At 45.8% G+C, this 22,281-nt stretch overlaps 1 protein-coding gene across 1 annotated transcript; it reads right to left on the reverse strand.

The window, feature by feature from the left end:
* Window positions 1-545: 545 nt before the first annotated feature.
* On the reverse strand, window positions 546-21,881 carry LOC121201052 (transmembrane protein 94-like). The gene is made up of 8 exons (XM_041066684.1): window positions 21,816-21,881; window positions 21,338-21,546; window positions 21,046-21,227; window positions 20,649-20,781; window positions 20,127-20,214; window positions 19,840-19,939; window positions 19,440-19,548; window positions 546-570 (listed from the first exon to the last, which is right to left on the reverse strand). The coding sequence occupies exons 2-6, from the start codon at window positions 21,474-21,476 to the stop codon at window positions 19,897-19,899; spliced, it is 585 nt and encodes a 194-aa protein (XP_040922618.1). The 5' UTR covers window positions 21,477-21,546; window positions 21,816-21,881; the 3' UTR covers window positions 546-570; window positions 19,440-19,548; window positions 19,840-19,896.
* Between the last annotated feature and the right edge of the window lie 400 nt (window positions 21,882-22,281).

Genomic DNA, 22,281 nt, shown 5'->3' on the forward strand with positions numbered 1-22,281 from the left:
GTCAAAACATCAATATCATCATCATCACAAGTCTCAGCCAGAGAGGCCATCTGGTGTGTGACTGACCTATCAATAGACCTTACATTGTTGCTCTTGTTGGCGACACAGAGCTTTACTCTGTAGTCACTTGGTTGGAGCTTGGCATGCTACTGGTGGAGGAGGGCGCTCTTTCACCCCTCACTCTTATATTGCAGACGGTTCCACCGCAGCTGCAGGTTAGGGGCAGCGCACGGCGTGCACCCCAGTTGTCTTCCTCAGCGTCTGGATGAGTCAGTTTTCCCTAGACCATTATTCTGGGTCTAAAGAATTTATGTGGCCTCCTTTGCTTTGATTCTCTGGTGGCTGGTTGTCGGCCTTTGGTTCAGGAACCCGTTTGCAGTGGCTGGCGTGTACCCATGCGGCCTTCTCCGCAACCTTTCCAGCTGTCTCAGTGGTCAGCAGAACCTGGAACGGGCCCTGGAATCGCCTTGGTTTCCAGTGACGGCGTCTGTGGTCTTTGATGAGAACCCAATCTCCAGGCTGTAAGTTGTGGAGGACTGCTGTGGCTGCAGATGGCAGGGCACTTTTCACCTGTGAATGTAATGCTGATAAGGTTGTAGACAAGTTGGCACAGTATCTCAACATAGCATCATCACATGCACCTGTGGTAAGGGGAGGGCGCCTAACTGGACCTACTGGATGATATGAACAATGATGACGTCTGTCAAACCCAAGATAGTCTGACACTTCTTTCAGGGCTTGGTTGATGAAACCTGGTCCATTGTCACTGCTGATGACTGAAGGAATTCCCCACTAGGGCTGGGCGATATATGGATATAAAAGATATATCGATATATTTTTAAATGGGATATGAAATTAGAATTAGTTCAAACTTGCGCTGTGATTCTTGTTCCAAGCAAGCTGCTAACCCGGAGCTCTCAGCACCGCTTCCAGAGCTGAATGGGTGGCTGAGGATGCAGTGCTTCGGTTACATATTACACTTGGCTATTGGTGAGTGCAGTGTTGTAAGCAGTATTCAGATATTTTACTTTAAACAAAAACTTATTAAAATGTTAGTTTTTCTTTATTTTCTTTTGTGTGTCTGTCTCCAACTTTGTGTTTTATGCTGCTATTTCGGCCAGGTCTCTGTTGAAAAACTGATTGTTAAATAGAGGTTAAATAAATTAATCGTGACTTGTGACATGTCATATTTGGCTTTGACTTTGACTGAACACTTGCTCTCACTTTGTGATAAAAATATCGGGATATATATCGTAAATCGATATTCAGCCTGAAGATATCGGGACATGACTTTTGGTCCATATCGCCCAGCCCTATTCCCCACTTAGGAATAATTTCAGTTAGCAGTGCTTTAGCCACAGCTCCAGCATCCTGTTTGGAAGAGGGGAAAACTTCAACCCATTTGCTGAACATGTCAACAATTACAAGACAGTATCTTTTCCCTTCACTTGGTGTTAGTTCAATGAAATCCATCATTAAATGATCAAAGAGTTTGTCAGGAGGTGGATGACCAGCAGGTGGCATATGAAGAGCCCCTGATGCATTGTTGGCTGCACAAATGATGCATTTCCTGCAAAAGTCCTGTGCAAAAGTTGAAAAAGCACGTGTGTACCATGATGAATTAACAGCAGCACACATTCCCCCTTTGCCCACGTGGTCTCTCCATGGGACAGTTTAGCATAACAGTGGAAAAGAGCACGTGGCAAACAAGGTTTGTTATCTGGACCCATCCACACTGAGTCTTTAAATGTGGCACCTGATTTTGACCACATGGTGGAAAGAGACTGCAGAACAGAAACATCAGCAGGTGAGCAGGTGTCAGGAGTGTTAGACAACATCAAACAGTTAACCGTGAAAGGTGAAGCAGACAATGCAGCAGCTTTAGCGGCTGCATCTGCTGCAGCATTTCCTGTAGAAATAGAGTCAGAACTGTTAGTGTGAGCTTCACATTTAATCACAGAGATGGATGCTGGAAGGAGGATGGCATCTAGCAATGCAGACACAAGTTTATGGTGTGAGATGGGCTTGCCAGAAGATGTAAGAAATCCTCTATGTCGCCAGAGGGCCCCAAAATCGTGCACCACTCCAAACGCATAACGCGAGTCTGTGTAAATATTCACAGTTTTACCTGAAGCCAGTTTACAGGCTTCAGTCAGAGCTACAAGTTCTGCAGCTTGTGCTGAAAAGTGTGGTGGCAGTTTGCCACTGAGCAAAATGTCATGTGGTGTCACTATTGCAAAACCCACTGGAGCAGCACCTGTGTCCACGTTGCGAGACGCCGAACCGTCCACAAACAGCTCCATGTCTACATTTGGTATGGGCTGAGTGGAAAGATCTGGTCTGGGTGTGCAAACTTCATCAAGAATCTGAAGACAGTCATGTGCTTCTCCATCTGCTGCAGTTGGGGGGAGAGTTGCTGGATTAAGTACACTGTACATCTTTTAACAGTAATGTTAGGCATATCAAGCAAAGTAGTGTGATATCTTAACCAGCGCTGTGCAGAGAGATGAGAGGTCTTCTGTGTGTGCAGAATGTGAGCAACAGCATGAGGAACCATAAGAGTCAAATCTCCATAACTCACAATATCACGTGATGCAACCACAGCCTTCTCTGCTGCAGCTACAGCACACAGACAGAGAGGGAGACCAGCGGCAACAGCATCAAGCTTGGTGGAAAAATAAGCTACAGCTCTCAGTCTACCCCCATGTTCCTGTGTCAAAACAGAGGACATGTATCCGTCCTTCTGGACAACAAACTGAGTAAAGGGAAGGTCAGGGTTTGGCAGTCCCAGTGTGGGAGCAGCCTTTGTCAGTTTGGTCAGTCCAGGTCAGTTTGTCATGTGCACAAAGATTGTTTCCATGAATCATGGAAGAGAGAGCTGCCTCTCTCTGAATAATTTAGTATCCACTGTCTGCCATATGATGTCATGCCTAAGAAACTCATCATTTGCTTTTTGGTGGTTGGTTTTGGTACAGGTTGAACTGCTTCAATACGTTTGGGAGAGAGAGATTTGCCCTCTGCTGTGATCACATGTCCCAAATATGTAACACAAGTCTGAACAAACTGTAGTTTTGACAAGCTAGCTTTATGGCCATTGTTTGCTAGGTGTTTTAGCAATGCTATTGTATCTGTTTTACATGCTTCCTGTGATGGACTACAAATCATCAACATACTGTAACAAGACAGAACCTAAAGGCAAATGGAGGCTCTGTAAACTGTCACGCAGTGCACTGTGGAATACTCCAGGACTTTCTGAATATCCCTGTGGACAGCGAGTCCAAGTGTAGCCCTTACCATCAAAAGAAAACGCAAACCAGAATTGAAATTGAAATGACAGAGAAATGAGCAGCATTAGGTGGAATTAATGACAGAATTGTATGTGGATTTGAAACTTGAGGCGCGTGCGGATGTATTGCAGCATTTACTGCTTGCAAATCTTGCACAAATCGCCACTCAGTGGGTTGATCTGCGTCTGGGATTTTCTTAACTGGAAAAATTGGTGTTCTGACAGGGGAGTCATCGCACGGAACTATAACTCCAGCCTTTAAAAGTGAATCAAAAACAGGCCTGATACCTTTTAGCGCTTCTGGTTTGAATGGATATTGTCTCATGCATGGTCTGTACTCTGATTTTGGGTGAACTACAAGAGGTGTGGCTCCCTCAATAAGCCCCACGTCATATTTGTGACACGCCCACAAACAGGGCGGCACCTCAGATAGATCAGCCATGTCAACTGATGTGTCATGTAAAAGCATGCAAGGTGTGGTGTGTGTATTAGGAATCAAGCAAATGGTTCTGTCGACAAAGGCAGTAGATGGAAGTTTTGTTTTCTATACATCAGCCCTTTCGCGGTACAGTGTTCTGGGATCCCCATTCATGGGCCTGAAATCAGAGAGGGTCTGTTGTCTGCGGAGCCATGGTCCCATATCCTGCCATGTCCAGTGGGCAGATTTCGCCAGCGACACGTGTGGAGACGCACCATCAAACAGTTCATCTTGTTAACGAGAGACAGAGACAGAGACAGCAGCAGCCTTCTTTGTCCAATAAATACATGTCATATTCAATTTCTGCACTTCTAGTGGCTTTCTGTTCCAAACTTTCTCAAACCTTTCACCTGGCCCTTCTGAAACATGTGCTGTGCAGTGTAGTGAATCAGGTGATATGTCCTGTAGTGTGTGAGCAAAGCTGGTCTTCATTGCAAGCAGTGTGTGAGTGTGTGTTAATGTGTGTGTGTGTTACCTCCTGTAGTCTGTGAGTCAGTGTCTCTGTGGTCAGATTGCTCCTCTCCTCCCGCCCCGTCCCGCCCTCACTTTGCAGCAGTTGTAGTCTGCACAGAGCCATTCTTCTGAGGACAGTCTTTAGCCCAGTGTCCTTGCTGATGACAGTCAAAACAGATGTTTAGGGTCATATCGCCAGTGTCCATCTCCACCGTATTCACGTTCTCGTCCCTGACCTCCATGTGGCCGGCCGCGGTCACATCCTTGTTCGCCAGCCACAGGTTGAACACCCCTGTACATGGTCAAGGCTGCCGTGTGTAGGTCCTCGTTGACTTTGTCTGTCTTTCTCCTCTGTTGATAGTGGTCTCAGCATGTACAGCGTGTTGTCTGAGATCATTTAATCAAGCTTTGTCCCTTATTGCCAGATGTGTTCTCACCCAGCTGTGGGAGTTCTTCTCTCTGCTGTGACACAGTCCTGGTCTGTAAAGCATCAGGTTTAGATGTGGTTGAATCAGGGGATGAGGATGATGTTGGTGGAGGTGATGAAGTTTCTGTTAGACGTCTGGAGGATCCTTCCTGTTCCCAGATCCCCACCAGGCTCATGTGGCAGTGGAGGTGCGGTCGGAGGGCAGGAGTTGAGGTCGCGATCCACCTTGACATATTGACTCACAGAGAACAGAAGGACAAAGTATATTAGTTTTTTCATTTTCCTGTAAGGAATATGTCGTGTACTTTTGTGTTTGTTACTTTCAATTCTTTATCTCCTTCTTTCCCTCTCCTCTGCTTCTTTTCTCCACATGCTATATGCCTTCCAGTCTGCTTTAAACTGTTCATGCTTCTCTGGTTTACGTTTGGACAAAGCTGCATGCTGCTCTGCACTTTTTTTTTCCTTTTGCCTCCAAACATGTCTTCAATTGATCCAATTGTCTCAGGCTAAAGCTGCCATTTCCTGGAAACCCCAAATCAACCCATTGTTTGAACTGATTCATGCTTCCAGTATTTTTCTCCATCATCAGTTTTATTATTGGTGGGAGGATTTTGGGACTTGGCTCCACTTTGGACTTCACCTTACTCTGACTTTTACCCATCCTTTATCTCTGATTATTTTGTCTCTTGTATTCACAGAATAAACTGCTCCACTGTCTCCAGCAGATACACCAGAAATCCTCAAATACTACAATAATAACCAAGACACGTCTGTCTGCAAGTGCTTATGCGAGATATACCGGTTTGATTCCCTGATTAACTCTGCAAACTTTCACAAGCAACATCAAAACACTTCTCACCGTGTGTGATTCTTTCCCCTTAAATCCTTCGGGATTGGAGCGATGACCGGGCTCCGTCTGAGGACAGCTTCTCACCCACAGGGAGGAATCTTTCTTTGCAGCCGGCTTTCTGTCTTTTCAACGGAGTCCAGATCACACGTCCAATCCCATCCTCGTCGCCAAGTTTGTGGTGGGAAAACACTTTCCACCGGATGAGAAGTGAAATAGAATTCCTTTAGACAGTTATTGTCTTTTGAGGTTTTATTACAAAATAAAATCTTCAGAGTAATCAATTTCTGCAGAAAGGACAGAGCTCACGCAGCAAACCATGCTACAGAGGTCTGACCCCGAGCTCCATGTTCCCAGGGCTTTTGATGTCTCTTTCTCACATACCAGGATTGCAGGAATGGCAGGGAAAGAAAACAAGCTGGAAATCAAGTGATACAATTAATGAGCAACTGAGATAAAGTGTAAGTTGTGCTCAGAGATACCGGACAGCAACAAAGATAAAGAATAGACAGTCTTTGTCCAAGACTTTTCTAACTTCGTCATCTATTTGGTGAAGAGACAGACAAAGGACAAGTAACACAGCAAAATGCACCAAGTACATTCATTCATTCATTCATTCATTTTCTACCGCTTAATCCTCTGTCAGGGTTGCGGGGGTGCTGGAGCCTATCCCAGCTGACTATGGGCGAGAGGCGGGGTACACCCTGGACTGGACACCAGTCAATCACAGGGCTGACACACAAAGAAGACAACCACACACGCACACACTCACACCTACGGGCAATTTAGAGTAGCCAATTAATCTATCCCATGCATGTTTTTGGTATTGTGGGAGGAAGCCGGAGTACCCGGATAGAACCCACGCAGGCACAGGGAGAACATGCAAACTCCACACAGAAGGGCCCAGACCGGGGTTCAAACCTGGAACCCTCTTGCTCTGAGGTGACAGTGGAAACCACTGCACCACCGTGCCGTCCTGCAACAAGTACATATAAGAAAAAAATCAGCTCTTTACATTAAAAACTGTCAAATAAAAGAAAACAGAGCAGTAGAACGACACAGGTTGACTGAAGTGTGTATAGACTTACTGGAGGAGGAGTCTCGTACGAACAGAGAGATGAGGTGGGACATGGGAGGCTGGCGTTTGGTGAAGTAATGAAGGTGGTGGGAGGTTAACTCCTTGGTTTTCTCTCCAGATGGCAGCTGGTACAGAGCCAAGTGGTTCTCCTGTTTGAACAGCTCCCTTGCACCGGGAGTGAATCCTGACACACAAAGGAAAAGATGAGGGTAATAGATAATAAGACATGATCTAATTTGGTTCTGAAAACTTCTCTTTCTTCCCACAAACAGCACATCATCTGATACTGATGATCAGTTTAAATGATGTTTCACACCAACCCGGAGCCTCTGCCTACAGTGAAACACCTAAACATTGGGAAATGGATGAATGTCTTTACTGGCCAACAACAACTCTGCACATCACTGCCATCACCTGGTGAGGAGTGGGACAGACGCTGAGTCTCAGCTGTTTAAACCTATGATTGTGATTGCTACAACCTGCTGCTTACAGCCACTGCTGACGGGAGCTCCACAGGGGACTGTCCTGTCCCCTTTACCCTGTCCACCTCGGACTTCAGGTACGGCATTCTGACCTGCCACCTACAGAAGCTCTCAGATCTCTGCAGCTGCTGGATGCATCAGGGGGGAGGATGTGTCACCAGAGGGCGGTGGCTGGTTTTGTGGACTGGTGTGAGCTGAACCACCTGCATTAGCAAGTCAAGGTGCAGAGCAAGACGCGTCCATGTCTGTAGATTTCTCTCTTCTAGGTACTGACTGTTTCTTACAGGGCAGCACAGGGCATGTGATTTCCAGAGCAGATATGCACAAACTTTAACTTCAGTTGGACTTTAAGAAAAAAAAAATCATACGTAATCCCACCAAACAATACTGTTATTGTATGATGAGTAAGCAGGTGTTACATCAAGTCTGACAAGAGCAGTAAATTTCTGCTCCTATGTCTTTTTTTTTTTTTTTTAATTATGGTTGACTTGCAGTTCAGCCAGGTGCAGTACTCCCACTCCAGTCCATCAATCCAACATAGCAGCAACTTGCTTGTAGCCTTAATTTATCATGAAGACCATGTGAGAAATAGATCTTCTCACAGTGCTCGGAAATTTAATCTAAGGATTTGATTCTGGGGTAATTCTGATCACTGTGTTTTCACATGACCTAACAAAAAGCCAAACTATGAGACAAACCAGGTCATGGTATTAACAGGTGGCTCTAAACCAACCAGATGTCAAAGCAGCACCGTCATTCCAAGCTCACAGAGCCCCCAGGGTACGTAGACAGGCAGTACAGAGCCGTGGCTCTCCTGCAGAGCCAGGTTGGACAGGTGGTCAGAGAAGCGGCAGAGCTGCTGGGTGACGCTGGCGTTGCAGAGGTTCAGCATGATGTTGAGGCCCAGTGGCTTGAGGGAGGGCAGGTGGCACTGCCAGGAGAGATGATCAAACTGGATGCTGGTTGGGTTCTGCTGGTCCTGTGACAGGCTCAGCATCTCCAGGTGGTAGTCACACACAAAGTCCTCTGCCTCCGCCTCTGGGCAGCCCATTGCAAAGTCCTGGAGACAAATGGGACAGAAATGAAAAGACCAACAACATCACAACATAGCAGGAATAGTAAAGTTACATCAGCTTACTGAATCAATAGCATGTTTCCTATTTTCACAACGGCTGGTACAGTTTCAGGTCTAAGCTTTACCTGGGCCTGGTCGTCTTCGCCTCCCTCAGTGTCGTGGCTGAAGCTCACGTTGGATCCAGAGTGGTGTTTGGTGCGACTGTGTGCGGGCTGGCAGGAACGCCGAAGCCGGACGAAGCCGTGTCAGATGAGCGAATGCTGTCGTGTGAGGTCTCGCTCGGCTCGGGCCCCTCCCCCAGCTGCGTGGAGGACTCTGCCGGTAGACAGAGCAGAGCCTGCCCCTCCTGGGCCTGTACAGCAGTCACAGTTAGTCAGGAGTGGATACAACACTGTGCCTTATCAGATGGTGAATTGGGGCTGCTGGTGAGGCTAAAAGGTGCCAGAGAAAACACAAACACACAACTCATCCCTGTCGTCATCCGTCTCCATTCGGCAGTAGGAGTTGACGGACAGGTCGTCTCTGAGATCATCCTGGCTGTTGTGAGGTGGTTCGACCCGTCCGCTGAAGAACAGCACGGTCTCTGGACTGGGGTTAGGCCACGACAGGATACCCTGTTTGTCCACACAACACAGCACCTACACATACACACACAATATCTGCAAATTAGACACATACTGTCCACTCAGCAACAAGTCTATAAAATGGTTTCCATGTCTATGGGCATAATGAGGGTTTCTGGCTTTTTATGGCCCAAATGTTGCCGTGGGCTACACCAGTCAATGGTGTGACTCTGAGACTCAACAGCTGGAAACAAGACAACAGAAAAAATGAAAGCCATCAAAAGAGCAAGACTGTAAATAGAAACATCTATTGCAGACTATATCCTGTAATTCCACAGTGGTTAAAATGTTAAATTACTCAGAGGAACGGTGGATATTTCATTCCCCACCTGCTCCTGTGATGTTAATCCCATCATCATCATTGTTGAACGTTTTAAGTGCTGTAGGCACAACAGAATAAATACCATTTACCTGTTGTAAGGGAGTGGAGGCAGAAATGTCAGAGACAGATATCTGAACAAAGAACATCTGCACAGATACTCACACACTCACCCAGATATTCTGGGTCATTCCGCCCCATGATACTCACAGTGACAGATCCCAGAGTGTGGAAAAGATAAGATAAGATAAGATAAGATAAGAGAATCCTTTATCCTTTATTAGTCCCTCAGTGGGGAAATTGCATTTAGCAACAGCAGGGATACAGTACAGTAAGTGAAAGTGAGATATAAGTAAGAGGCCAATATGGCCAGAACAAGATTTAGATCTAAGAGACAAGAAAATAGCTGCTGTAAAAAATAAAATATACATAAATAAATAAATATGAGATGGAGATTGTTGAGTTGAGTGACTATAGTACACAAATATTGCACACTAATAACTGGGTTATTGCACATTGATGTATGGTAATCAGTATGTGTGTTAACAATGTTCGTTATAGAGTCTGACAGCAGCAGGAAGGAAAGATCTTCTAAATCTCTCCTTCACACACCGAGGGTGGAGCAGTCTGTCACTGAAGCTGCTCTGCAGAGCTGACAGGACGTTCTGCAGGGGGTGGGACTCGTGGTCCAGCATAGATGACAGTTTTGCTAGGACCCTTCTGTCTCCAACCTCACGCACTGAGTCCAGAGGACAGCCCAGAGGACAGCCCAGGACAGAGCTGGACTTCCTGATGACTTTGTCCAGCTTCTTCCTCTCCTTCTCAGTTATGCTGCTGCTCCAGCAGACTACATCGTACAAGATGGCTGAAGCCACCACAGAGTCATAAAAGGTCTTTAGGAGTGTCCCCTGCACACCAAAAGACCGCAGTCTCCTCAGGAGGTAGAGCCTGCTCTGCCCCTTCCTGTACAGTGCATCTGTGTTGTCAGTCCAGTCCAGTTTGTGGTTTAGGTGAACACCCAGGTACTTACAAGAGTCCACTCTCACAATGTCCATTCCCTGGATGTTCACCGGTGAGGGGGCAGACCGGTGTCTGCGGAAATCCACCACCATCTCCTTGGTCTTCCCTGCGTTGAGGAGGTGGTTTGGCCGACACCAGTCCACGAAGTCCTGCGTCACCCCTCTGTACTCTGCATCATCATCATCGCTGATCAGGCCGACGATAGCAGAGTCGTCAGAGAACTTGAGCAGGACACAGCCGTCCGTGTTGTGTCTGAAGTCTGCAGTGTAGAGGGTGAAGAGGAAGGGCGCAAGCACCGTCCCTTGAGGAACACCCACACTGCAGGTCAGGGGGTCAGACACACAGTCCCAAGCTCTCACAAACTGGGGCCTGTTTGTGAGGTAGTCCAGGACCCACTCTGCCAGCTGTGAGTCCACTCCAGACCGCACCAGCTTGTCCCTCAGAAGCACAGGCTGGATAGTGTTGAATGCGCTGGAGAAGTCAAAGAACAGAATCCTCACAGCGCTGCCAGGCTTCTCCAGGTGAGTCAGGGCACGGTGCAGCAGGAAGATCACAGCGTCCTCCGCTCCGATCCTGGGTCGGTAGGCGAACTGCAGAGGATCCATTTCTGAGCTCACCTCAGCTCGGAGGTGGCCCAGGACCAGTCTCTCCAGTGTCTTCATTAGGTGTGATGTGAGAGCCACTGGCCTGAAGCTGCTAGGATCCCTAGCATGTGGTGTTTTGGGCACTGGTACCACACAGGAGGTCTTCCATAGCTGTGGTACCATCCTCAGCTTCAGGCTCAGGTTGAAGACTTGCCCCATGATCCCACACAGTTCCTCTGCACAGGATTTCAGGAGCCTGGAGCTGATGCCGTCTGGTCCAGCTGCCTTTCGTGCTTTGATCCTCCTCAGCTCTCTCCTCACCTGGGCAGGTGTGATGGACAGGGGTGGGCTGGGGGGGTTACTGAGTCCATAGGCCGGTGGGGAAATAGTGAGGTGTGAAGGGCTGTAGGAGTGGGGCATTGTCCAGTTGAGCTGGAGGTGTGAAGGGCTGCGGGTGTGGGGCATTGTCCAGTTGACAAGGTGTGGGGCAGCTGCGTGGGGGGAGTAGTGGGTGGCTGGTCAAACCGGTTGAAGTGTTGGTTCAAGTCGTTCACCCACTGCAGGCCCCCCTCAGCCTGGGAGTGGGGTGTTTTGAAGCCTGAGATGGTCTTTAGGCTCCTCCACACCCCACTGATGTTTTGCTGCTTCAGCTGCTCCTCCATCTTCCTCTTGTACCTGGCCTTGCCCTCCCTGGGCTGGAAGTGGGCTGGAAGTGTAGCACAGTGTCTGAGACTGTCCCTTTAAGACGCCAACCAGGTGTCTCCACACACAACGTAGCATCTCCTGCATAAATGAGTGCATATACACACTCAGATATATATAGTAAGCAAGAGAGCCACTTAATACAATATACTAGAGAGGATAAACATGTCTGAATAAATAAATGCATAAAATTCATACCTATTAGTCATAAGTCATTGGTCATAAATAAAGTGACAATAATTAAAATGTAAAAAAAAATAGCTTTAAGTAATAAGGAAGAAGCTGAATTTATAGCTCTGCCTAAAAAGCCCAAACCAGCTCTAAAACAGATAAATGTCTGTATGTTTCCACCTACAGACGACACTGACACAAACAAAGACTCTAAACTTACACTGACCTCAATGCTTTTCACACACACTGAATCCATCCACAACTGAGCCCTGACAATACTCAGCCAGACCCAAACTCCAATGCACCTGGATACAGAACAAAGCCCATCTAAACTGAGCTGAAGACAGGCCTGCACTTCCAACACTCACCCTAGCACTCTCTCTCTCTCTCTCTCTCTCTCTCACACACACACACACACACAGAAATGAATGCATGCATGTGTAGAAACACTAAACAATGTTAATCAACATGCAACGTCTCACCTGGTCTCTCATGACCCTCCAAATAAGCTCTGCCATCCTGCAAGAGAAACACAAACAGGAAGCATCAGCACACAAACCACCTTTGAAACAGCCCTTGATTTTTTTTTTCAGGTAAGCTAAGGTAAGGGGTCTTACCTTAGCTTACCTGAGAAAGAAAGGAGGAGACATTAATGCATGCATAAGTTTTATTCTCCATCAAGCAGCAACTATGTCTCACACACACTAAACCCACACTGACCCCAGTGCCATCCATATAGTGACAAATACCCACAACTAAGCCTGACAACACTAAACTACACAACACAGCCTGTGCTTCCAACACTACCTGCTGATGGGCTTCCACACATATACAGTTGTGTCCGGATCCCAACTGCATAATGTGCTTCCACATACCAACACTGGTGCAACAGCCTGGAAATAGCAAACATACACTCTAAACCTAGTTGGACCCCAGTGCCCCCCCAAACTAATCTAAGTCCCATCTAAAGTGCATTAAAGACAAAAGCAGGCACTTCCTTCTTTCTGATTTTAATACAAACATACTCTCACTCAGTCATGGATGCATGCATACTGGTAGAAACACTGCACAATGTGGCCTTCATGCACCTGGTCTCAAAGGGTCCTCTGGATCAGCTCTGCCCACCTGCAGCAAAAGCCTCATCTAAGCTGGAGCCCCACTCAGCCAGATGCAGCTACCTGCTGAACACAAAGGAACAAAAAAAAAAAACAATAAAAAAATGATGTGTGCCTCCAATAGTGGAGGCACACATAATGGTTGATTCCCAGCTTTAGTTTTTGGCAGTGGACCCACACAATCAGTGAGGACTTTATCAAACGGCTCACCTGTCACTGGAATGGGATGCAAGGGAGCAGGGGGATCACCTGGTTTGGTTTGCCAACAACCTGGTATACATGGCAGGAACAACAATAGTTAACAACATCAGACTTGAGTCCTGGCCAGAAGAAATGTTTAAGGACTCTGTGATAAGTTTTTGTAATGTCCATGTGTCCTGACCAAGAGTGGTCATGAGCTAAAGAGAGTACCTGTGTGTGGTAGACTGTAGGGACAACCACCTGGTAGGTCACGTTCCAGTCCTCACCAGCCCAGCGACGCATCAACAAGCCACTGTCAAGAAGGTAAGCCACTTTCTTTTTCTGAGCCTCTTCCTGCTCAACAACAGAAGAGAGACATTTTGAGAGAGTTATATCAGTGTTTTGGGCTGAAATAAACTCTTTTCAGGTGGAGAGAGGTGACACTGACTGATCAGGCTGGCTCTCAGCCTCAGTAAAGTGGCTGTCAGGGGACTGCCCTGTGACTACACAAAATAAAGTCAATCCCTTTTACTGGTAAAGCTGGAAGGACTGCAACTTTAAAGAGCCCACTGACCAGAGGAGACTGAAGATGTATATTATGCAATGGAGCAGAGACAAATTTCATCCCCACACCCTGAACAGCTGCACTCAGGCCACAATATGACATAGGTGACAAAGATAAAATGCCTTCACGGATAATGGACTGGGATCCACCTGTGTGTCAGGATTTTTACTGGCTGCTGATCTTTTGGATCCCCACTTAATGAAACAAAGCCCTCAGAAATGAAAGGCTTAAAACAGGGGTCAGGCTTGTTGTCCTCAGCCGCTGTCTGGACGTGGACGTCCGACAGCCTCATGCTGTTGGAGATTAGAGGGTTGTTTATGCTTTAGTGATAGGCAATCAGCTATCAAGTGAGCTTTTTTCTGACAGTAGAAGCACTCAGGATGTACACGGGGAGGTGACCATGGACCCCTAGCCTTTTCAACCTTTTCAACAGGAGGGTGACCAGAACTAGACCCCGCTGGGCGTGACATAGGAACTTTGTCTGGGATAGAAGATAAAAACACATTTTATCACCAGCTCATAAGCACGCAGTATGGATTCTTTAAGCACATTATAACACAAGCTATCTGTTAACGACAAGGAAGACACAACCTCCTGTGTCTTACCTATGAGCTTGCAATGAAGCAGGACAGGCCACATCTCCTCAGACCACTTTAGTGCTGTAGCAATCCTCTCAAATGCTGTAAAACAGGAGTCAACCTCCGCCTCCCAAAATGTGGGCACCAAGGATATATTCCTACTCACATCAAAGCTTGGCTTTGTCAGGACCAGTGGAGATACAGAATTGTCAGACCCTTGTGAAATCTGCACAGAAGAAATTTTCATGGCCTCCAATTCAAGCTGGCGTAACTTAATCTCTTTTTCAGCCTCTATCTCCAACTTGCAAACTTGTAGTCTAAGGTCATAATCCGCTCTACGTACCCTCTCCTTTTCCTGTGCTTCCAGCTGGAGACGAGCGATTGTGACCTTGATCCTTGCATCTGAACTGGAGCCAGACGACCCTGGGGAAAAAGGGTCAAAGTGAGGAAAATTGGCTGGAACAGCTTCACTCTCAATCCTAGCACCTCGGGGTGTATCATGTACAGCCTGTTCCCTTTTACCATCAGAAAGAGAGGAAACACTTGGACCAACAACTTCCTCCCCTAACTCAGCTGAAACAGGGTTAATAGGAACAAGCAGAACCTTCAACTCAGCAAGTTTTTCCACTATTGTGTTTTGAATTTCCTTTTTAAGACTAGTTTTCTGGACAGGGATGCCATAATGAGCTGTTATACAAAGCAAATCATCTTTACCACATGAATGAACTTTTTCAATGCAAGGATTATCAATGAAGTCCTGCAAGTCAAACATCCTTCTTACACAAATACCAAACTACAAGGACTCTTCAAAATTCTTTGGTTGGTTTGTATTGACTCTGGGAAAAAGTATCCCTGAGGAGACCCCACTTGTGTTCCAACCTTAGTTGGTGGAAGCTCGGGATTTCAGGTCTGTAACACAAGCAACCAAAGCAAATGAACAGTCAGTGTAGGTGGCATCATTACAGTTAGTTTATTTGAAAACATCAAAATGGAACAAAATGGACAAAGTGGGGGAGATGTGGACCAGTGGTTGTGCCAAACAAAACCAAAAAAGTTCCAATAAAACCAGGCCTAGATTACTGACTACCTGAGAAAACAAAGGAAACAAAAGACCTGGCTGAGCTCGCTAAAAAGATAAAGAGAACAAAATACAGGGGGGTGGCACCAACCAATAACCCTAGTGTGTTTATACAACAATAATTCCTACATGCTGCTAAATGTACAGGGTCCCCCAAACTCACCTCTCCACAAACACCCACCACACTTACTCTACTGCCTGATGCCACCAGAGGAAAAAGGCAATCTGCACCTGGAACACTGTGAAGCAGGGCAGGGGAGGAGAAAGAGGAAAAAAACACACACACAGGCCATCCAGGCACATAACAGCTGTATGTGTTGTGTATGCTCACACACTCAGACACACACAGAGAAATGAATGCATGCATATCTGGAGAAACACTGACCAACATGCTCTCTCTCACCTTGTTTCTCATGGTCCTCTGGATCAGCTCCTCCATCCTGCACAGGACAAACACACTCTACATCAGATCCAGGTACAAACAGTCAAACCTATTTGAAACATTCTGCTACACTTCCACATTCAGCAGGGGGCGTACCTGAGCTCCACCCTGGATATGGCCTCATCCAAGTTGGAGCCCCACTCAGTCACATACACCTGGAAAGAGAGAGACATTAATGGATATGTGTAAAAACACTGAACATCTGTCACTCTATCACATCTGGGTTTAAACTCAGCCTGGCGTCCACACACCACAGTCTAAAAGTCACAGTGCCAAACTCTAACATACATGTGGTCATACCAAACAAGTCAGACATATAAAGCCAACTATTACACACACATCTACTTATTTAATTCATGTCTAAAGTCAAAGTGGTACAGCTAATGGTTACCTATAAGTCTTACTATTGCATCCAACACCTCACAGTTTAAACTCTTACACTATGGCACCCAGACACCACAGGCCAACAGCCAAAACATACAGCTCTCTAACATAGGTTTCGCCCACCTGCAGCAAAAGTCTGATCTAAGCTGGAGTCCCACTCAGCCAGATGCAGCTACCTGCTGAACACAAAGGAACAAAAAAACAAACAATAAAAAAAAAAAACACACACAACAAACAACCAGCAAGATATAACAGAATCGTTCAATGCAGAAATATTGAGCAATGTTTGCCAACATGCATCTTCTCATGGTCCTCTTGATCAGCTCCTCCTTCCTGTACAACTAGTGATGTTATGCTCGACACAGTATCCATCTTTTGAAGCTGAAGCCAAGCTGCTGATCTCTGGATCAGCAGCTCCTCCATCCTGCACAACACACAAAGAAACACACTCAACATTAGCCATAGGTGCTAGGCAAGTTAAACTCTGGAAGTTAAAACATCTTACAACACTTCCACATGCAGCAGGGGGCGTACCTGGGCTCCACACTGGCCATGGCCTCATCCAAGCTGGAGTCCCACTCAGACAGATGCAGCTACCTGCTAAACACACACAGACAAATACAAGTGTACTTCCTGCTTCTGAGGAGTGCAGACGTGTTTCTGACTGCTCCTACTGTCTCTTGGCTTGCTTTTTTGTTTTCTCTCGTCTTTGTGATTTTTCTTTCCTGAACACCCTGCTCTGCTACTCTTGGGATATATTTTTGAGATGGAGCTAATTAACTGGTCACTCAGTGCTTTGGACAAAATTTTCCCCCAAAGAAAAGAATCATCGGGAGAACCACTCTGCCCTGAGGGGACATTCGCTGAGGGGTATGTCCGAGATGCTTGGGACTCCTGGCGTCTGGTATGCCTGGAAGCGTTGTCCCTGGAAGACGTGGAGGATCTATTTATCTATTGGACATTGATAGCAGGGATACTACTGATTGGCCTGGGTATTGCCCTGATCTATCGCAGAATTGGAAAAACCGCTGCTGGCAGATCAGCGCTACAGCTAAGCGCGGAGATAAAACAGCATCAAGGGTTCATGGATACTCGGCTGACGGAATTCCACCAGAAGATGGCTCGGATCGAAGGACTGATCAGTGACATCTCAGCCCGATCTGAGGAGGAACGGAGACAGATTGATAACATCGGAAGACAGTCCGAACACCTGTTGAGATCGGTGAAGGGACTGTCTGTCAAGCTTGAGGAGATGTCGAAGCTACTTCATGCATCTGCAGGGTATGATGAGCACTGAGACCAGACTGATTGATTACTGAAGCTCTCAGTGGGAAGAGCTCACTTGATTTCACTTTTATTAGTCAGTCACTGAACTGTGAAACAAGCTACATGAAGATGTCTTTCTTCTGATGATCACTCTAGAACTTTCTACTTAGGGACTCTGGATCAGTCCCTCCTGTGCTTTGCTTCATACCGTATCTCATGTAGCTTCACCACCTCATTGACCACCACCAGCAGCAGCATGGACAGAGAGACCAGCATCCAGGCTAGCAGCGGTATGTCACCAAGGTTAAAGGTCAGGAGGCTGCCACGGTCGCGCCACAACTGGTAATCCACTGAGGCCTGAACAATCTGGCTGAGCAGACTGGAGGAGAGAGGTTTAACAGTTTAGTATGTGATTTGTTTGATTTACTGAATATGGTGCATTTGTGCAACAAGTGGTACAGAGGATTTTACAACAGCAGAAAATGATATTATTATTACATATTATTAACACATATGTGACAAAGATATATCTCCCATGCATACATCTGTGTGGTGCTGCAGTGGGTGATATCTGACACAGAGTTCTAGATTAAAATCTCTTACAGTTACAGCAGGACCGTTGAGGATGTAAGAGCTAAACTGGCTTAAGCACAGATGAACCATAGAGCATACAAATGATGTGCTAACTTACACCACAGGTACAGTGAGACACCACCAGGTATTGCTGAACGGACTCTTTCTCCACAGAGGCTGAGAGCGGAGGTGCAGAAAGAGCAGCTGTTTGTTGTCTGTGGTATTTATCATTATCATTACTGCTTTTATGAAAGTTTTCTCCTAGAATATTTTTCTAGAGACTTCATTTGACTGGAAGAAGTTTCCACTATATCACTACACAGTATGTACACTAAATGCTACTAATTAATATTATATAAATGTTTGTCTAAGCTTTAGCAGTAATAATCCAGTAAGTGAGGCTTCTAGGTTCAGTAGATGTGGAAGATCTGAGAGGCAGGATCCCACCTTTCTTGGAATGGCATCTAGGTTCTTCCCTGTGGCAACTGCCATGACTGAAGTGTCTGGAGGCTTCCCCAGAAGTGACACACTGAGAACACAAATGGACCATTACTATAATGTATAAACACAGTGAAATAACACAGTGTTGTCAGTTCACAGTGTTTTATTATGTGTGTACCTTAGAAGTGGGCAGCTGAAGCAGGACAGCCAGAGGATGTCAGTGGTGTTCATTGGAGGAGGAAGCTGAGCCAGACAGGCTAAGAACTACGGACAAACACCAGAAGCACTTCCTTCATTTATTTATTCAGAAATGTACATCACAATATTAATTAGGTCTTTAGTCTTTTAGCCTGTTAGCAATGATACACACAGAGAAATGTATTTGTACATATAAATCCATATAAATCCACATGCTCTGAGTTTGTGAAGTGCTCTCTCACCTGGATGATGACCAGACTGAGCTGACACTGCAGCAGGAAGAGGAAGCATTTGCGGATGCCATAGGTCGTGTGTCGCGCCTGGAAAAGATTCACCCAAAAAGCAAATGAATTCATATATAAGTGTCTCGTTCTGACTTAGTGTATCTGTGTGTGTGTGTGTGTGTGTGTGTCCAACCTGCTCTATGAGCTTGACCATGCTGACGCTCTCTCCTTGGTGGAAGGTGACAGAGCAGCCCAGACTGTTGAGCTGTCCTGAGAGCCTCAGAGGAGACAGACCCTCAGCGTCTCCGTTGAAGCCTCCTCCGGTGGCATAGCCAAATGTCTCCCACGAACACTGAGACGGGTACAGAGGGTCCAGAGCGATGCTGTGGAGAGAGGACGATGAAAAATCATATGGACTGAGAATGAGAAGTAGTTTGTTACATAATTATTGTATAATCAGTCAAAACAATGTTGCTGGACTATGGCAAGCTGTTAAAGGGTCAGTACACACAAACTAGAAAATATTTTCCCATTTACCTCTAGTAGTGAGGTATCTGTCTCCATCTAGTACAATGGAGGTGAAAGGAATTGCATTTGTACTGGACAATAAGTTTTGGGATGGAAGTAGGAATCTCAGTGACAGGTATCCCTGAACCCTGACAAACAAGACTACAACTCTCTGCATGGCTAGATAGTATTACTATGAGTTTTCATTTTTTTAATAGCAGAAATATTGCTTCAGAATTCAACATTTACTGGTTTTAATTGTGATAAAAATGAAAATCTAGTCTCATTAACATTGATTTTCAAATTTGAAAAAACAGGATGTACTTCATTAATGAGTGTATACCTGATGTCACTCTGTAGGAACAGGCGGCTGTTGCGGAAATTGGCGGAGCTTCCCAGACAGCATGTAACCTCCCTGTTCTCCTGCATGATCTTCATCATCTCACACATGGCTGTGAAGAGAACTCCACTGTAAGTAAATGTCTACAGTACTCTAAAGCAAACACTGAGTATATCGAAGACACAGACAGTGACACAGATCTTTCATTCTTTCCTTGAAATAAGCCTCGTTGGTTATTAATCATCGCTTTTCCTTATTAGAATCTGTTTCGCCATTGACGAGCAGAGGAAGACAATGGAGTCAGAGGACATCTTTAAAAAGTAAGATGAAAAAGTTTTCCAAAAAAGTGGAATTACCCATAAGCAGAGTGATTCATTCTATAAAACACATAAAGAATACTCACTGTCAGGGGTGCAGTCAGTGAAGAGTGGCACCAAAAGAGGCACATTATCAATGTTCTTCAGATGAGGACGGACCTGGTGGATCCCACGAGGTAGCTTGGCCTGACAAAGGGCAGGGAGAGAAAATGATTCAGACTAATGTAAAATAATTTCAAAACAAAGCACAATTTCCTGCTGGTTACCAAAGCATAAGACAGAGGAATCTGTCTGTATTATACAGCTGCATGAAAAACAGATACTGATATTTCTCCATTGTAGCTTCAGTGGTTTTAATAAAAGGTATTGTTACCCTGTTGCAGTCCTCCAGGAAGCTGGGCACATCACTGTCTGTGGGCTGGAAACTGGCAGCAAAGGACCTTCTGCTTCATCCCGAGAATCTGAATCACATATGAAGACAGTCGGCAAAGTTAGAGATACTCTGTAAAACTCAAATGAACAGACATCACTCATGTCAGACCTGCACTTCTACAGGACTCTTTTCTGTTATTTCCCCTAAAAGAAGCATAAACTAACATAAAATTGAAAATCTCACGTAAAGTTATACAATGTAATTCAAACTGTGACCACCCCATAGAACAGGGTAATGTCATAATTTGACGAGTTCTGATCCAGAAATCATGTGGGTTTACTCTTCAAATGATAAATCTATGTCTGTGTAATTAAACAGCAAGACTAAACACAGAAACCTTGACAACCTACATTGATGTCCACATCACACCTGCAGACAGAAGGACAGTCATGAAGTGCACCCCAACAGTAAATGTAATAAAATGAATAATTTCCTCAGTTTGTGCAAACACAGGTTTGGTACCTTGGTTCAGGTCTTCGTGCAGGGAACCGTGACTGGGGCTGGATGGAGCTCCATCACAGGGACTGTCTCCGTTTGGGGTCAGAGAGATGTGGCAGTTCCAGCCCGTCTCTAAACCCATCTTCTCAGCAAAAACCTGCACAGACACAAAATGAGCCACATAAACACACACTCTCAAAATGACAGCTTTTTGTTGTGGACTAGAATCAGATGCATGCTGGGAAATGCACATTTATTTTGGTGAATGTGGAAAAAACAATGTGCTGTCAGCAGAGACACAGAGAGACATCAGATTAAGGAGTCCATTTATTGTCCAAATGAAAGAGTACTATACCTTGATCACTTCATCCAACATAAACTAGATACTATCAAATGTTTATTGGAGCTTGTGTGTGTTCACCTTGCTGCGGAGCTCATCCTCCATAGAAAAGTAAACAAAGCGGATGCAAGCTGTGACCAGGGCATCGATAAGCCGGACTGTGTCCAGCCTCGCCTGGAACTGAGACGACACCATTCCCATGAAGATCTGCCCACTCAGGGCCTGGACGCAGTCCTCACGCTCCACCCCCTCACCTATACCCTCTGCACACATGACAAGGGAAGACGATCAAAGGAAAAGAGACAGGAAAATGAGTTGTGTTATTACTGTTTTATTACTTGAATTAATCCGTCCCTCCGTCACTGACTCTTACCATCTGAGCTCCAGCTGTTCCTACAGGAGTTGTATTTGATGGGGGTGGTGGAGGGCAGCTCCACTCCAGAGAAGAGGCTGGGACCAGGGGCCAGTTCTACACACTTCCCATTGAGTTGGCTTGACAGTGACACTTGCATGGGTTTGTAGGCAAAGGCTGAGCAGTAACCTGACAGACAGGCCCGCTGGTAGAAGTCCAGGACCTTCTTTCTGTAACACAAGAGCAGAGTGTAGAAATAAACACTCAGGTGGCAGCTTCTATTATTTTGTCCACCCTCACTATTGATATCAGTGAGGGCAGGTTAAATAACAGAAACACCTCTGTATATACTGTACAGTTCAACAGCATCACAAACTGCAGCCTCCAAAATGATCAGAACGCTGAAGCAACGTCTCTAAAACAGTTTGAAGAAAACCTGAACATGATGAGCTTCATGGATAATAAACTGGCAGCTGAGTGTAGATATGGATGATATCACCTGTGCTGTGCTTATGAAACTTTGATACTTATGTCTGACTCAAGATTTACAGCCACAGAAGAGCGATCAGTGTGACGGCACCTGTGACAGCAGAGCCTGCCCCTCCTGGGCCTGTACAGCAGTCACAGTTAGTCAGGAGTGGATACAACACTGTGCCTTATCAGGTGGTGAATTGGGGCTGCTGGTGAGGCTAAAAGGTGCCAGAGAAAACACAAACACACACCTCATCTAACTAACTATACATCTAACACCTACATCGAACTATGTGCAATTTTCCTCTTCATTTTCAACTGGGAGTTGAGTAACAGTAAGAATTTCCCTACGGGGATCAATAAAGTTATTCTGATCTGATTCTGATTCTGATCCCTGTCGTCATCCGTCTCCATTCGGCAGTAGGAGTTGACGGACAGGTCGTCTCTGAGATCATCCTGGCTGTTGTGAGGTGGTTCGACCCGTCCGCTGAAGA

This window comes from Toxotes jaculatrix, chromosome 21, assembly GCF_017976425.1.
Source record: "Toxotes jaculatrix isolate fToxJac2 chromosome 21, fToxJac2.pri, whole genome shotgun sequence".
In the NCBI taxonomy this organism is placed as follows: domain Eukaryota; kingdom Metazoa; phylum Chordata; class Actinopteri; family Toxotidae; genus Toxotes; species Toxotes jaculatrix.